General features: G+C 41.8%; 1 protein-coding gene and 1 long non-coding RNA gene across 3 annotated transcripts in view; both read right to left on the reverse strand.

The window, feature by feature from the left end:
• STIM2 (stromal interaction molecule 2) overlaps positions 1 to 18,649 on the reverse strand; it is a 73,707-nt gene that overhangs the window by 16,637 nt on the left and 38,421 nt on the right. Inside the window, exons 1-2 of one of the 2 annotated variants that reach the window (XM_083459892.1) lie at positions 13,869 to 13,986; positions 10,899 to 11,013 (exon numbers count right to left, since the gene is read on the reverse strand). In XM_083459892.1, the coding sequence (XP_083316018.1) occupies positions 10,899 to 10,998 (100 nt within the window). In that variant the 5' untranslated portion in view covers positions 10,999 to 11,013; positions 13,869 to 13,986. Of the gene's footprint in view, positions 1 to 10,898; positions 11,014 to 13,868; positions 13,987 to 18,649 lie in introns of those variants that run through there. The other variant, XM_083459891.1, reaches the window with a different exon arrangement.
• On the reverse strand, positions 6,665 to 8,887 carry LOC310686456. Its single transcript, XR_014515937.1, has 2 exons — positions 7,915 to 8,887; positions 6,665 to 7,792 (listed from the first exon to the last, which is right to left on the reverse strand). It is a non-coding gene; the product is annotated as an uncharacterized lncRNA (long non-coding RNA).

Here is an 18,649-nt window from a genome sequence, read left to right on the forward strand (position 1 = left end):
TCAGGTATCCCAGTCTGAAGCAATTTAGGGCATTATAAGCAATAATTAACTCTTTGAATTGTGCTGAGAAACATATTGGGAACCAATGCAACTGTTCTAAAATGGGTAGAGCATGCTCCCACAAGCCATATTCTCGTAAGCATCTGGCCAGCTAAGGCTTCTAGAAACACATCAGAGACAGTCTTATATAATTATCATCATCATCATCATCATCATCATCACCATCATACATACATACATACATACATACATACCCAGCCCATCTGGCTGGGTTTCCCCAGCCACTCTGGGGGGCTCCCAATTGAACAACAACAACAACAATAATAAAGTGATAAAGCATCAAACATTAAAACGTCCCTAAACAGGGCTGCCTTCACATGTATTCTAAAAGTCAGGTGGTTGTTTATCTGTTCGACAGCTGATGGGAGGGCGTTCCACAGGGCGGGCGCCACTACCGAGAAGGCCCTCTGCATGGTTCCCTGTACTCTCACTTCTCGCAGTGAGAGAACCACTAGAAGGCCCTCGTAGCTGGACCTCAGTGTCCAGGCTGAACAATGGGGGTGGAGATGCTTCTTCAGGTATACTGGGCCAAGGTTGTTTAGCACTTTAAAGGTCAGCACCAACACTTTGAATTGTGCTCAGAAACATACTGGGAGCCAATGTAGGTCTTTCAGGACCAGCGCTATATGGTCTCTCCCAGTCACCAGTCTAGCTGTTGCATTCTGAATTAGTTGTAGTTTCCAGGTCACCTTCAAAGGTAGCCACACGTAGAACGTGTTACGGTAGTCCAAGGAGGAGATAACCAGAGCATTCACCACTCTGGCGAGACAGGCTGCGGGCAGGTAGGGTCTCAGCCTGTGTACCAGATGGAGCTGGTAGGCAGCTGACCTGGACACAGAATTGACCTGCGCCTCCACGGACAGCTGTGAGTCCAAAAGGACTCCCAGGCTGAACACCTGGTCCTTCGGGGCACAGTGACCCCATTCAGGACCAGGGAGTCCTCTACACCTGCCCTCTTCCTGTCCCCCATGTCACAGCAACCCTAATCTACTTGCTGATCCTGACCTTCTTAATCCAGTGCATTACTATGTGCCACATGAAATTAAAAGCTTATACCATACCCTCATCATCTTTTGAAATCCATTTCACCTCTCACTGTACTCCTCAAACATAATCTCTGGTCTACAGGCAACGGCCTGTTCAATGTCTTTGGTAGTTCCGAATCTTCCTAACAGTATTTGCTCCCCTAGACTAATGATCGCTTGCTTCCAAACTGTTCCTTCCAGAAACTTTACTAAGCCTGTGTGACTTGGTTTTGTTTTAGACTTCAGTTTAGCAATACATAGTTCATGAACTGCTTTTAAATCTGACTTCTTGTTGTTTGGTTGTTTGTTTGTTTGTTTGTTTGTTTGTTTGTTTGTTTGTTGTTTGTTGTTGTTAAGCTCCTGTAGGCTGGCAACTCCTGATTTAGATAAACTCCAAGTCTTGTTGCTTTCACTGTTAGAGTTCTGGGGAAAGTAAGGGTGCATGGAGTTCAAAGAAAATCCACTACGAATTAAAAGCATAAGTAGTGGCAGGCAACTTAGAGAAAGTCACAAAATGTCACAAAACAGGAGCTCATTATTTAGCTTAACAGTGAGGTTCTATTCACTGCAAAATTAATTTCCTGTGGAATCTGGTGGGAGATTTTGCAAGGATTAACATGTTGGTGTTGTTGAGATGCTAATCCCACTACAGCTCATTTCCAGAACTCGCTTTACCAAAGTTAGAGAGTTGTCTGTGGGAACGAACACACACACACACACACACACACACACACACACACACACACCTTCCTATAGGAAGCCCCAAGCTGTACACTTCCAGAGAAGATTTGGAATGTGTGGCCTACCCAAATGATACCAGAAACAATGCCTTGTCATAACATGTGTCAGATAAAAAATCTATGAAAGACCTAAAGCTTCAAAGCAAAACACAACTTGCCACAGGCACAAAGCGTGCCAAAGCAATGAAGCACACTATCACATCTTGATTATTTTGGACAGGTCTTCCCTGCAAGCTAGCATTGCACCAAACATACCACTAATCAGCAACCAAGTAGATAACCTTTTTTCAAGCTGCCCCTCCTTCCTGGGAATATGATTTCTGCCAGTTGGGGATCATGCACCAAATGTGATCACAGGCTTTTGCCACGCTTGCCAAAAGGAGCAGAAATGTAACCTCTTATGTAAAGTATCTTATTTGTGTGTGTAAAGCATATTGTTTGAGAGTTACACTCCCGACCAGGGAGATTCAGATAACCAAAGTTTTATTATTCAAAACATTATCATCAACACAGCAGAGGTCTGAACAGACTACTACATTCACTCAAAGCTCTAATACACAGTGGTTTGCTGTTGTTTTAAGAAAAAAACAGTGCTGGCAATCACCATAAAGTTGTTACAGTAAGTATCACACTTTTAACATTTGGGGGAAAGCTGCTGGTTCGTGAGTACCTTGAGTACCCCAGGAAAAAAGCACTGCTAATATACTATAATCTCCCTAGTTCCTCACTCTCCCCCTTCTTTTCCAGAGTGCCACTTGGTTTCTTTGAAAGAGGCTCTAAAACATATTAATAATCAGCAACAAGAATATTTATGTTAGGCTAATTACATTTCACATGAAGCAGGCTTTAATTTAATTTTTTAAAAAACCTTATAAGTATCATTGTCTTCCTTTAGTATCACTTTGCTCCACTTTCCTAAGTTTGCAGTTTATACCTGAAACTTCACATCTAAAGCAATTCCAAAAACCCTAGATTTACTGTGAAACTCAAAATAGGAAAGAAACTCAAAATAGGAACAGCAAGCTTAGGACCTCTCCCCCCTCCCTCCCCAATTTAATAGCTGTGTGCAGAAAAGCAATCACGGTTACTAGCTATACTGAATAAATAACAGCTATTTACAGTTAGCAGTAATTTAAGAGAAACTTAAATTTGCCTTAGGCAGTTCTCCTTTCAGCATTAGTAAAGGGGCCAAGTTGTCCATCTCTGCTCACACTGGTGCCAAGATGTTACATAATGAAACAACAGTGACGTTTACTCTAAACTCACATTCAACCAACAATTTAACATTGCAAGCATGCGCTTCCAAGAAAGGGGATCTGGAACTCCTGCATTGGCTTATTTGAAAAGGAATTTGAGGTTACATATTGCATCCCCAGTAGTGCTTGGTTAGCATTCATTTCCACTGTCTAGCTATTCAAAACCCGTGGCTGCCAATAATGAAGAATGTGCAATGCAACCATAACATTTCTAGATGGTATGCAACTTGTTCCCAGTTGCTGGAAGAACATCTGCTGTGCACAGTGCCTTAGAAACATTATTCGAAGATGGTCACATGCTACCCACGCCACATTTGTGTTGGTCTGTTTCTCCACTATTAGTCCTGTTCTTTGCACATATGCAATTTCAACTGAATGAATTACTGTGCCAGAAGGCTAACTCCCAAGTCATGCAGATTAACCATTCAATAGCAGAGCATTTTCTCACTACCTGAGGCACCCTGGCAACTTGTTAAAGGTAAAGGTAAAGGACCCCTGGAGGGTTAAGTCCAGTCAAAGGCCACTATGGGGTAGCAGCGCTCATCTCGCTTTCAGGCCAAGGGAGCCAGTGTTTGTCATGGGTCATGTGGCCAGCATGACTAAACCACTTCTGGCGCAGCAGGACAGCACTATGGAAACCTGAGCGCACGGAAATGCTGTTTACCTTCCCGCCGCAACGGTACTTATTTATCTACTTGCACTGGCGTGCTTTCGAACTGCTAGGTTGGCAGGAGCTGGGACAAACCAATGGGAGGTCAGTCTGTTGTGGGGATTTGAACCGCCAACCTTCTGAACAGCAAGCCCAAGAGGCTCAGTGGTTAGTCCTCATTCCTTTCTTGATGAGACACTAGAATTTGTTCTGCTTTGGATTTGAGCAATTTGCTCCTATCCTGCTTTTTGTGTTATAACACATACAAAGTAGTACAGATGAGCATTATGCCTTTGATCAAGGACAAGAAAGCAAGAGTATTCACTCTGAATGCCATCCCCCTCCCCAATGTGCGCACACAGCAACAGGAATTATCACAGGCTTTATATGTTAGCATCAAGATATATGACCGGAGTGGGGAACCTTTCTGAGTGAAAAGGGCCAGAATCCCTACTGGGCTGCTTTCTAAGGGTCACATGCCAGTGGTAAGTGGGGCCAGAGACAAAAGTAGGCAGATGAGACTCATGTTTGTACACTAGGCTACATTCCAGCCATGAAAAACACCAGACATTTCTACACGTCTCTTCCTCTTCCACCCACGCAAGCAAGAAGCATTATCACACTTCAGGAGCATATTCCAGCAAGGAAAATGCATGCAAGGAGGGCATGGAAGAGTGACCTGGGGATAATCCTGAGAGCCAAATATAGAGGGTTGGAGTGTTGCCTTTGGCCCCTTGGCCCAAGGTTCCCTACTTCTGACATGCAAACACCAGCAGTAATACAATGGACGCTCGGGTTGCGAACGTGATCTGTGCGAGAAGCACGTTCGCAACCCGCAGCGCCGTGTGTGCGCACGAGCGCGGGTTGCAATTCGGTGTTTCTGCGCATGCGCAATGCACAATTTAGCGCTTCTGCACATGCGCCAAAACCCAGAAGCAACCCGTTCCGGTACTTCTGGGTTCGGCGCGGTGCACAACCCAAAATCGCGCAATCCGAAGTGTCTGCAACGCGAGGTATGACTGTACTTTCAAACGAAAAGCATTTTTGAACCATTTATTATTTGGGGTATTAAGGGGGGGGATTTATGCATATGCACCTGTATAAATGGAAACATAGTAGCACATGTAAAAAAAATGTACCTGTTTTAAAGAAAGGAGAAGGAACACTAATTTATGAACACACAGTTTGCAAAGCTATGGGTGGAACTCAATTCACTGCTAAGGAAAACTGTTATGTCAGCTCAAGCATTTTTGCTTGTCCAATTGATCTCCCCCCTCCTTTGTCCACTTGGGCTCTCCCAACCCACCAGAGAGGAGTTGGCGGGGGGTGAGGGAAGGACCACTGCCCTAGCAAGAGATCTTGCGCTGGCACCCACCAACAGAACAGGTTAGTTGAATCTTGCTGTGTATTTCTTTTGTTCCCTTTTATAGTTTTATTTTATTTTTATTAAAGAATAAAACAGAACATACAAATGAGAAAAATGACAGATATTAACAATAAAAAACGTATTTATTCAGTACAAGGAGCTTTCGGTGATAAAGTCAAAAATCAGGAGCTATAGATTTATGAAAGGGGTGTAAAAACACAGTAGAATAGGTTAGTTAAATCTGGCCCTATATTTCTAGTTCATTTGATGGTGTGTAGGCTGCCTCTTTCATTGTAAAGTCTGCAGAAAAAACTGCAACCTCAAATTACCATTCTGCTACATAGCTCAGCAGATATTGGACAAATCTCCTTCAGCCTAACTCAGAGTTGCTGCACTGCTAAAATGATGAAGAAAATCAGGAAGGTGCTAGCAACAGGGGAAAGGAAGGAGGGGTACAGCCAGGTGCACAATAATTTTTCATTTTTAACTGAGCCCAACACATTCTGAACAAAGTTCTTCCTCAGCGACACTTCTGAACAATAGATTTCAGCCTGGCACCTGTACACTACGGCAACTTATTTTTTCCTTGGGCACCTGGAGATCACCCTTTCTTTATGTTTCTTGCACAAAAGACAGGACACAAATATAGCACATAAAACACAGCTGTAATTATAGAAGAATGACCAGAACAGCTAAATGCTTTAACAAGATAAACAGCTTTCGATACCATCAACCATGGTATCCTTCTGGAGGGCTGTTTGAACTAGGAGTGGGTGACACTGCTTTGTGATGGTTCCAGTCCTACTTCGATGGTTGTTCCCAGAGGGTGTTGTTTGGGGAGCGCTTTTCAGCCCCATGAAGCCTTCAATGTGGGGTCCGCAGGGTTTGAGTCTATCCTCTATGTTGGTCTACATCTACATGAAACTGCTGGGTGGTTTGGAGTACGTCGTCAGCAGTATGCTGATGATACCCAGCTCTATTTCTCCTTTACATGTGCAGGTGAGGCAGTGGAAGCGCTGGACCAGTGTCTTGTCTCAATAATGGACTGGATAAGAGCCAACAAACTGAAACTCAGTCCAGATAAGATTGAGGGACTTTTAGTAGGTGGTTCCCTAGACCAGATGGGTGGGTGATCGCCTGCTCTTGATGGAGTTCCACTTCCTCTGAAGGAGCAGGTTTGTAGCTTGGGGGTACTACTGGGTCCTTTGGTGTCACCTGAGACTTAGGTGGCCTCAGTGACCCAGTGGCCCTTCCATCAACTTCAGCTGGTGACCCAGCTACGCCCCTATCTGGACAGGATAAGCCTAACTACTGTTGTCTATACTCTGATAACCTCAAGGTTAGATTACTGCAATGCGTTATATGTAGGGCTGCCTCTGAAACGGTTCGGAAACTTCAGCTGGTGCAGAATTCAGCGGCCAGGTTGCTCACCGGAGCAAGACGGTTTGAGCACATTACACCGATCCTGGTCCGACTGCACTGGCAACTTTAACCAGATCTTTGGTTGACTGACATCCTAGGTCCTTTTAAAAATTCAAAATGTGTTAATGGGTTGTTTTGATTATGTATTTTGTGGTTTTATAGTCTGATTTTATCTTGTGAACTGTCCTGAGACCTACGGGTATAGGGCAGTATATAAATTTTAATAACAACAGCAGCAGCAGCAGCAGCAACAACAACTTATGAATAATCTGCAATGGAATGGTCACACAATTTCATTATTTTTAAAAAAAGAATCTTAAATTGATGCCTTGGCATAACCTAATCAAAGAACAGACACCTCATGATGAAGTATTTTTGGGTAGGGCTTACTTTGGTGCTTAATCGGCCATGATCGGTACTATTTATGGCCTGTGACTCTGACACACAAATACCTTTCAAGCAAGCTCAAGGAAGTTGATGTTATTGACACCATCCTTTACACGAGCATCTTAAATCCATTTAATTCCATGCCAATAACTTGCTTAACCTGCAGCAGTTAACCAAATGGTTGGGAAAGCAAAGCAAGCCACAATTTTAATTAGAACAAAATACCAAATTAAAGTTGCCATTAAGGACAAACATACATTACAGGGCAAGAGAGTTAAAAATTATGTTTTCTTTTCCACCATCCTATTTTTGCATGGCCTAAAGCAAAATGCAGACCTGTTTTGCAAACTAGAATATTGAATTTATGCAAATATAGCTGTCCAATTAGATTCATAATAGAAGGCTGACATGCTTTTAGCACCCCAGGGGAACTTGTTTACAGCTCCAGTTTGCAGATTAATATCTGAAAGTTAAACCAGAGGTTAATTAAGTCCATCTGGTTGCAAATGACTTTGGAATGTTCAAGGAACAAGAAGATCTCATTTAGAAAACCAAAGTAAATAAAATAAAATAATAAGCAATAAAACTGTTTGTTTACAACGTGGTAGAGATGTACTATGCATCATATTCATGGTACACCAATTACAATAATTTCTACAATTTACCATAGATTATCTAGTGGGGGACTTGTGTCAGACAAAACCTAATGATTAGTCTCAGGAAAAAAATATTCAAACAAGCAAGAAAAGTTTTATTAAACAAAAATAGTTTATGAAACAAAGTCAGTCAGAAAATGCGTTCTTTCAGGTAGAAGTGGGTCGGGAAATACATTCTTTCAGGTAGAAGACTTGAGGAAATGGAACAACACCAACTTCACCCTCTAAGACCTCCTTTTGCCTGTTCTTTTCTTCCTTTTATCCCCATTCTCACTTTTAACTCTTGTACAGCTGTGGCCTGTTGGCTTTGCTAATAAAGTTTTGATTTGATTTGATTTTGAACCCTCTAAGACAAAATGGTTATGACCAAAATGCTCACCCTCCCAAAATTAACCTATCTATTAAAAACTCTTCCAGTCTGGATTCCCCCAACCCAACTCCGCAAATGGCAGAAAAAATTACACTCGTTTATCACACAAAAATCCAAGAATAAACCCCAAATACCTACACCTCCCCTCCTCAGTAGGAGGGTGGGGAATTCCCAACATAGAACTATACTACATTGTCAACCAAGTGCACCACATAATCCCATACATTTTAGAAGACTAGACAAAACATTGGGCACACTTGGAGAGAGACATCGTCAAAAATACCTCCACCACAACATACCCATTCTTCCCAAACAACCTAAGGAAAATCCCCACACTTAAACAGGTTCACACAAACCATACTTAAAGCATGGAAGGAAGAAGGAAGAAGCAGGTAAAACGTCTCCAACCCCATCTCCACTAATTTCCCTGGCTCACCACCCATTATTCCACCATGCAGCACAAAACTCCCAAATAAAAACCTGGCAAGCCAAAGGCTTATACCACCTAGCAGACCTCTACAAAAATAACAAACCCACATCGACACAAGAAATACAAGACAAACTAGGGGACACCCAAATGCCCTGGCTAACACACCATCAATTACATGCCTTCTTAAACAATCCAGTAGTAAAATGAGCAGCAACTAGGCCCTTGACAACCTTTGAAAAGCTCCTCCTAACACGGCAAGGGGATAGTATCCACAATATTCAAAATAGTGCTCCAAAATCCCACAAACCCCCTCGATGTAATAAAAATACAATGGGAGGACAACATAGGCTATGAGATTAACGCCACCCAATGGACTAGAATGTGGTCTAAACTTCCCTTTAAATCCATCTCAGATAAAAGAAAAGAACTCACCCTGAAACTCATTTGTATCACGGAAACCAGCGCTGATACACCCAGGAGCCTCACCAAAATGTTGGAGAGGCGGCACCTCCACAGGCACATATTTCTGTTGGGATACTGCCAGGGAGATAAAGTCCATCATGGCCCTCAAGCCGGCTGCCGGACGATCCATCGATCTCCCGTAGTCACGCAGTATGAGCGATTAGTGACATGAGTTTCCTGAAATATTTTGCCTCATTCCAGAGCTCATGCACACTCTTTATCAGCAGATAGTGCACAGCCAAAAGTTGCACTCAGGAGAGCATTATTTACAAGCTTTATTCAGCCTTGATCAGAACAAAGAAAGACATGACTGTCTGCGTCAGTGTCTCCGACAAAGAGAGAAAACGAAAGCAATAGATAACATAAACATCCTGTGAACAGGAAATACGCAGGCTGTGACACAAACATCCTGCTCCCTTTTAAGGTGGAACGGAAATATCCTAACAATTTCCACATGTGGTGGGAATGTCCCAAAATCCAACTCTTCTGGACATCAGCCATACAAGAAATATGCAAAATAACTAAGCAAGTATTAGAAGTCACCGCACAACTGGCCCTACTGAACATCTTCCAAGATAGTAATTCTCACTCACATTACAATGAGCTCATAACCCACCTACCCTCAGCAGCCAGAAGCATCATAGCCAGACATTGGAGAGACATGTCAGGAGTAAACATGGACCAATAGAAAAGCCCTAATAGAAAAACAAACCAATAAACTGAAACTGACATGGGGACAAATAGAAGAACGGGGACATACATAGTCCAACAAGATAACAAGAAGAATCTGTTCACAGCTACAAATCAATCTGGCTAACCTGATCCAAATATGTACACACATAAAGAAATCTCACTACAGCCAACCACTCCCTAGACCACCCCCAACCTCTCTTACAACCAAGGAAATACAACAAGCAAATAGCAAGAGTACAAGTGACGCTGACACAAAACCCCACACATACACTCAGAAGAATAGAAGCATTACTACCCCACCCCACTCACCATTCCCCCTTCCCCCTCTTTTCTTCCCAACCTAATATTGCATGCAACACTAATGTTTCACAACAAATGAAACTGATCTCTAGAAAACACAACTTGAAAAAAGAGGCAATGCATGTATTTATATATATATATATATTAATAAAAATATATAAACAAACAAACAGCAATACAGGGAATGACCAACTGACGCAAAATTGCACGCGCACACATGGCGCCGAACCTGTAAATGACCCTAAAACGTCACTAAAGGGGCAAAACAGGAGAGGGGCAGAACGCTTAACACAGGGTCTGGAATGTAACCCCTGCGCAAAACGAGGATTGCCTGTAAGAAAAACTTCCTTAACTAAGCATAAGAGGGGTCTGATGTTCAAAGACTCAAAATCCTACTTAAATAAATTAGTGCAAAACCATCCTTACAAAAAAATAAACCCAAAGCAACAAAAACAATACACAGCAAAATGTACTACACAATGTGCTAAATCTTTACACGAATTTCTGCAAGTAGGCACACAACAAACCACAACTTTTAACATCACCACCTTTCAAGCAGTAGAGCAGAGTTGCTGATGAGAGCTGATATAGCATAATGACTTAGAATGAACTGTGAACCAAAGTATTCCAAGACTGAAATCTAGCAAAATTTTTGATCTCATTATGTACGAAGATTTCACTTAGCCTTTCGTCTGCAATACGAGAGCAGCAACACTGTCGTACCTTGCACAGTTGTTGAAAGGATTCCCAAAGAGCTTTACACATTACAACCTGCTATATAAATGCTATCTGTTGTTGTTTTTTATTGCTCCACAGACCACATTGACTCAGCTCCTTGTTAGCTCTGGCTTGCCTCTCCAAAACCAGACCTTTCTGCAACCTCCTGCTGACTCCAAATTGCCTAGAATACCCTGCTATGACAAGCTGCCAATAACTGAGCTCATGACCTTTGCCTGCAGGTCCCTTCTCCCCATGGCTTCCAGTCCTAGGTCAAGACAGTAATTAAATATGGTCTGTTGTGTTCACTAATGAGAACAGTAAAGACTGCAGAAAAGGGACCAGTACAGCTTTCAGTATCTTACCTTCAGATGTTTTCCAGCGTTTCCACAGATCTTCAACGGTGATGTGTTTGTCTTCCCGGTGTAGATGGTTGTGCTTATTAGAAGCGTCTTTATATTTCATATCTTCTCTGATAAACTGGAAAAGAAAGAAAGTTAGGTCAGAGAGTTCTTGCAGCTAAGACACTAACAGTGGTGGGTTGCAAACCCCCAAATTGGCGGTACTTTAAAAAATCCACTTGGTACTTCATCACCAATTTCCCCTTACTTCCATTCACAATTCTCAATCCTTCATTTGTCATTAGATGCTCATTGTAATTCAGAGAACGCAATGGTTTCAGTACAGTTCAATAAAGTACAGGCAGAATATCCACATCTGTACTCCTGAAAAATGTGGAGCGACTTGCATTGCACTAGCACTGTAGAATTAAGTGCTTTTGAAATGTTGTTTTTAAAAATAGTAATAGAATCAAACTCTTTCCTCATAGCTTTATGGTCATACCTTTATGGTCGCACACAGGTTCAACCTTTGATCAGAACTGTTGCTTCAACCAAATCATTATACTGCTTATCCTAGTATTTTTGTCGCTTGGTATTTCAAAATAAAAAAATCCCTTCCAGTTAGCACCTTAGAGACCAACTAAGTTTGTTATTGGTATGAGCTTTCGTGTGCATGCACACTTCTTCAGTAACTTGGTATTTCAAGTTACTTTTAAATGCTGATTTGCATTACCCAATTGATGCAGGTCAGAGTTTCAAACTGAAAATGAAAAGGCCTCCCATATGAATGCTTCTTATTCTGAGAACTGCCCTGAGACCTCCAGGTATAGGGCGGTATATGAATTCAAATAATAATAATAATAATAATAATAATAATAATAATAATAATAATAATACAGCAATGGACTAGATTATGTTTATATAAACTTTTAAATTGGGCTTTGTTTGCTTTGGTACTGGACTCAATTCTCAATATTCTCTGGTTGGCCTCTGTTATTTTCTCCGACCGATGGAGAACCTACAAAGGACTCTATAAGGGTTCTAGTGTCCCCCATAAGGGAATAAAGGCATATTTTTGTTTATTACACAGGGAACCAGGCAGAGGGCCTTCTCAGTAGTGGCACCCGCCCTGTGGAACACCCTCCCACCAGTTGTCAAAGAGAAAAACAACTACCAGATTTTTAGAAGACATCTGAAGGCAGCCCTGTTTAGGGAAGCTTTTAATGTTTAATAGACTATTTTATTTTAATATTCTGTTGGAAGCCGCCTAGAGTGGCTGGGGAAACCCAGCCAGATGGGCGGGGTATAACTATTATTATTATTATTATTATTATTATTATTATTATTATTATTATTATTATCATCATCATCATGTGTGTGCAAGCACAGTACAGCAAGTTATTGACAGCACAAATCTGAAACCAGAGAGGGACCTAGAAGGATGTGGGCTGACCCTGAGAGTGGGAGGGAGGCTGCATTAACAACATTGATCCCCCAACCCCTTGTGGAAGCTGTGCTGCTCTCCTTTGCCTCTGAAAGGAGGATGCAACTCTCCCTGGCACAGGGGAGAAGGAGCTGTTATTTCACCCTAGAGCTCCTTCATCTGGGATCTAGCGGGCTGCCTTTAAAAGTATGGGAAGCTGCTGGGGTGCAGCACTGTCAGAGGAATACATTTAGAAGGGCTTGCTACTTGGGCAAGCCGCTTTGGCAAACAGAGAGGCTGCAAGGAAAGGCTGCTGCTGCAGCAGCATTTGAGACACTGAAGGAAAGGTCTTTGGCTGCATGAAAGAAGAGAGTTTAAAACCTGTTTAAGTAAACACATAAAACCTGTCAGGGATGTGGAGACTGCCTAAAACAATGGATTACAGTTCTGTTGAAACGGAAGCATTAAGTAAAGCTTACCAACTGAGATTGTGATGTAGCTATGGACATTTAACTCTTTAAGTAGCCTTGACCTTGATAGAAATAAGATTACTATTTGACAGCTTATTTGGGAAACATATTTGGCATTACTCCTTGCAAGCATTACTGCTGTGCAACCTAACTTCTGTTTTTCCCCAGGCCAAAACTGTACAGTGTACACCGATAAAATTGTCACTAAACACAGGAACTATCAAACTGAATCAATTAAACTAAACATATCTAAATGAACTTGACAGACTTTATAAGCATTTTGGGCATGCACTGCCTGTGACTGAACAAGCTAGAGTTATAAATTTCATAACCTTGGACTACATAGAGTGAGTTTTGAATTAACTTAAAACACATTTGACTGACTTAAATTGAAAGAAACATTAGTGACCAGATTTGGCAAAGAAACAGACCATCTTGATTTCTTAGATTTTAAAGAAATGGATGAATATCGTCTATGAGTTATCTGATTTACATATCTTGATAGTATTCATTATACTCTATCGAATGAACTGATTTTAAAAAGACATATATGATTTCAGATAAGAATGAATGAATATAACCTTATATAGAAGTGTAAGGTAAAGATAAAGGATAAAGGACCCCTGAAGGGTTAAGTCCAGTCAAAGGAGACCATGGGGTTGCAGCGCTCATCTCCCTTTCAGGCCGAGGGAGCCAACGTTTGTCCACAGACAGCTTTCCGGGTCATGTTGCCAGCATGACTAAACCGTTTCTGGCACAACGGGACACTGTGACGGAAACCAGAGCGCACGGAAATGCTGTTTACCTTCCCGCCCCAGCAGTACCTATTTATCTACTTGCACTGGCGTGCTTTCGAACTGCTAGGTTGGCAGTAGCTGGGACAGAGCAACGGGAGCTCACTCCGTTGTGGGGATTCGAACCACCGACCTTCTGATTGGCAAGCCCAAGAGGCTCAGTAGTTTAGACCACAGCGCCACCTGCGTCCTTATAGAAGCGTATTGGGTGTTAGGGGAGAGGGTAGTACTTCTGGTGAGGAACACATCATGCTCCTTCTGGGGTAGTCTGTCCACCTTTGGTCCCCACCCGGCACTAAACTCTTACCTGTGGCTCCTAGAAACTGTCAGCATATCACAGCAGCCACACCCTGGGAAACTGCTTTGACTGCAGCCTCGGCAGGCCCCATTGAGCCCATCAGAAGGCATGCAGGGTTCCATCGGGCCTCCTCCCACCGTCTGACATCACAAATGCTGCACACATGTTGCGCACACACTGCACACGTGATGTCACATGCACACACATCTCCCCCCCCCCCCATGTTGAATGGAACCCGGCACACCTCGGCATGGGAAACATTATATTCTTCCTGCCTCTAGTATTTTTTATTGGAACCTCTGAAGGCTTGCATTCTTCTAAAATCTAAAGTTGCCAGTAAGTCTCATGAGAACAAGAATAGACTTGCAAAGTATGTATCAATTTTAGCAGTGCAGCTAATGTGCTCCAAATATTTAGGGTTGCTTTTTTTTCATCTCTAGCCTCTGAACAAGCAACATACATGCTGCCATTATAACTGGATAATCATTTCCTAACTGAATTTTTCAAGGCAGGAATACAAAGCAAGTTTTTAAAAATGCTGAAAAACTTGAACCCCAAGTTACACCAGAAAATCCTGGAGATCCAAATCACATCATTTTCAAACTTGGTTTGGTACTTTAGCAAGATTCAACACTTTGGAAGTGGAAAACTAGTAATAGGAACAGGTTGAAACCTCCCTGTGATTTAAAAAAAACAACTATCTGCAGAGAGCTTTTTTTAAAAAAAATAATGGGAATGTTTAAAAGTTAATTCTCCCATCCACAGTCTAAAATGGTAGAGTCCCCCTACCACCTCACTCTGCTCATAGGTGGAGCCAAAAATTCAGTTTTTTTCCAAGGAACCTCAAGGACATAAGTTTAGAAACATGTATATTAGAGCAGCAAGGAAAAATACAGATAGCTTCCCTTTTTCTGCATGCCCAGACTGGTAGCAAAGATCAGACACTCTCTAGTTTTAAAGATGTAATGGGGAAAGAAACTGATCTTTACTACCAATTTGGACGGTGTTAGACTACAACCTCCATAACTGAGCCGGTGGAAATAGTCTCCGATGTGATGTTGAGGAGCCTTTCACAATAAGTGTGGGGGAAATATCCAAATGCTTTTGCTCTGTATTAGGAAACACAATGAATGCAGCCAAACATTCACAATACTCACAGTCATTCAACCACAAAAAAAGGATTGGGGAAGTTGGATTTTCTGAAAACAAGGCTCATCACTTTTAGCATAAACAACCATCAAGGACACTTCCTTTTACGTAAAATGTTCTTACTTTCATTTGGCAAGCCTGGTCTTGTTCTAGCAAGTAGTCTTTGTGAAAAGAAAAGAAATGGTATCCTCAAAAGCCCCCAAATTCAAAATGCAAACCAAAGTGTTCAATGCTGCTTGGAAATATTTGGGATCACACTCCTAAACAGGAATGTTGACATATTGCTACCAACATCTACAAATTCTTACTCTAGCCAATTTAGTTGCTGCAAAAGAAAAGCACCTTTTGGGATCGTAGTCCCAAGGCGTAAAAAAACAGCCTACCTGGCAAGTCAGCAATAACAGCAACCATTTATTAAAATGGGCTTTCCAAGAGACAAAGAGATAGTTTCAATCGTCAGTTAAAACACATCAAGCTGAATGTAGAATGCCTCACAATTGTAACCAGCCTGCAAATGAAGCTTTGCCTCACTTTTTAAATTTTAAAATCCTCAGTATTTGTGATACAGTGGTACCTCGCAAGACGAATGCCTCGCAAGACAAAAAACTCGCTAGATGAAAGGTTTTTCCGTTTTCGATTTGCCTCGCAAGACGAATTTCCCCTATGGGCTTGCTTCGCAAGACGAAAACGTCTCGCGACTTTGTTTTCCTTGTCTAAAAACAAAGACATGTTTTGTTTATAAAGTTAATTCATTTTCCCTTCAATTTTTGAACTGCTCTTTACAGTATGTGTGACTTTAAAGAGCAGTTAATAAACTGTTGTTGTACCAAATTTGGCTTTGTTTGGACTTTTTTTGACCATAGGAACGCATTAATTGATTTTCAATGCATTCCTATGGGATTTCGTGCTTCGCAAGACGAAAAATTCGCTAGACGACAAAAATTGCGGAACGAATTAATTTCGTCTTGCGGGGCACCACTGTATGTAGTTTCTCACTAGCACATTAAGTTGCTTTGGCTTTAAGTCCTGAAACATTTCCAATGGTCCTAGAACGCAATACCAAAGGCAGTCCTACTACTTTTCTTAGGAGGCTCTAAGAATGGCAAAATGCACAGGGAATTAATTTTTTCAAAAAAAAAAAAAAGATTCACATTCCACCATACAATCAGCAGTCTCCAAGAAGCTTTTACATAAGACTAACACAAGTACAGCACAAGTACAAAATAAATCAAGCTCCAAACCGCATCAACCTAAATAGTAGCTTATACAATTCATTAACAGCATAGTTATTTTACGCCACTCTAAGCCTAGAATAACAAAGCAGTTTTCATCTACTGCCTGAAGGATAACAGAGCGGGTGGCAGGCAAGTTCACACAGATGGGTTTCCTAACATCTCTGATGCAATTTCCTGTTGATATGGCAGGTGGTCCAGGTCAATCTGTAGAATGCTTAAGTGATTCAGTCTGCAGAAACAATCACATTTAAATTCCCCTTTCCACTGGACAGCGTTCATTCCGCTTGTTGGCATTCCTATCCATGAAACAATTGGATCGATGGCTTTACTGCAAATGGAAAACTCAGAACTGCCTGAACACAAGCTAGAGTTCATTTTAGAGCCTGCTCTGCGGAGGTAAATGCACCAAAGAATGCACAAGGGCTTCCAGGGGACTAGTTTTGAAAGCAGGCGCCCTACAGACTTGAGTGGATCAAATAGAACCCTCAACACACCACCACAAATTCTTTTCAAAACCCCTTTCTACAGGTAACACTGTTTGCCTCAGATGCAAGGTGTTCAAATAGCCTACAACCCTGAAGTTTGGATCTAGACAACCGCAACAACTCCTGTGTTGCAATTCTCTCCTTCTGGGCCACAGTACTCAGCCATAAGGTAGCAGTTCAATTCCAGTTACAGATAAGTAGCCGTGTTGGTCTGCCATAGTCAAAATAAAAAAATTCCTTCCAGTAGCACCTTAAAGACCAACTAAGTTAGTTCTTGGTATGAGCTTTCGTGTGCATACACACTTCTTCAGATACACGAAGAAGTATCTGAAGAAGTGTGCATGCACACAAAAGCTCATACCAAGAACTAACTTAGTTGGTCTTTAAGGTGCTACTGGAAGGAATTTTTTTATTTAGTTCAATTCCAGGCATTTGTAGATGATACCGATTACGTGGACCCATTTCAATCTGGCTTCCAGCTCAGATGTGGCACAGAAACTACCTTGGTCATTCTGTGGGTGGCATGCAAAACGATAAGGACAGGGGTGTGCATCTGCTTCTCAGTATGAAAGGTTTCTTTTGAGACCACCTCTCTGGGATGAATATGTTCATGTTTACTCTTCTCCGGTGGGTGTATTCAAGAAAGTGGAGCTGAGGACAAAGTAGTTCACTGCTATGTGTTCCCCAGGCTTCTAGACCAGTCCCCATCCTATTGAAAATGTTGGTGGAGCTGCAGGGTGAGATTTTTCTGATATTTGGAGTAAGGGATCATTAGGATGCTATTTCTCCTTTTCATCTGAACAAGGAAAAGCAGTGGAAATTATGAACAGGTGCCAAGAAAGAACAATGCCCTGGTCTAAGAAACTGAGGCTTAATCTAGATCAGGATGCCGTGGACATGACATCTGACCTGTTCTGGATGGAGTTGCACTCATCCTTAAAGAGCATGTTGGAAGCCTCAATGTATCTCCAGGTTCCTATACGATCTAGCACTTTCACTAGATGCTCAAATCCAGTGACGCGAGCACATTTACTAGCCAGGAGCTTCCTAGGCAGGTATATGTTTTATACATTTATTCACACTAGATTACTAGTGTGGTAGGGGAGGTTGCCTTTGGAGACTATCTGAAAACCTTTAGCTGCTTCAGAACATAGCAGCTAGATTATTAACTAGAACGTGCCGGCCTAAATATCTCATCCGTCTTCCAGTCTTATCACTGGCTTCCAATGTTACTCCAGGCACAATTAAAGAAGCTTTAATGTTCTAAATGGCTTGGTACAGAGGTAGTTGTGCCTACCCAGTTTTTCAGATCTGCTTCTGGGATTCTCCCTCCAGGTGGGCCAGGCTTTAGTGGTTAGAAGGGTGGCCATCAAAAAGACAACCTTTCCAGTGTTGGACCTTGTCTGTGGAATAACTTCCCAAGCAGATCTGTGAGGCACAAATATTGTCTTTTTAAGATGACAGTTTAAGGGATATTTCCACCGAAGTGCTACTCAGAGTAGACGGGGGGGGGACTTAAGTTAGTCGTGCCCATTAATATTAATTAATACAATAGAAGCATCGAGTTGTAGAGTTGGAAGGGAACACGAGGGTCATCTAGTCCAACCCCCTGCAATATAGGAATCTTTGCCCCCAATGAGGGGCTTGTCAATATGTCTACTCTGAGTAGGACTAGCATTGGCTATAACCCTAAAACTTTTCATTTTAAATAATTATTTACAATTTTCTGCTTTTATTATTAATAATTAATAAACACAATTTACCGTATTTTTCCATGCATAAGACACCCCTATGTATAAGACGCCCCCTATTTTTGAGGGCTCAGATTTAAGAAAATGGGGGAGATGTATCCGTGTATAAGACGCCCCTAATTGCCGACATTAGTTTTTAGGAAACAACCCTACTCTTATACATGGAAAAA

Source organism: Podarcis liolepis (genome assembly GCF_965112155.1).
Source record: "Podarcis liolepis genome assembly, chromosome: 9".
In the NCBI taxonomy this organism is placed as follows: domain Eukaryota; kingdom Metazoa; phylum Chordata; class Lepidosauria; order Squamata; family Lacertidae; genus Podarcis; species Podarcis liolepis.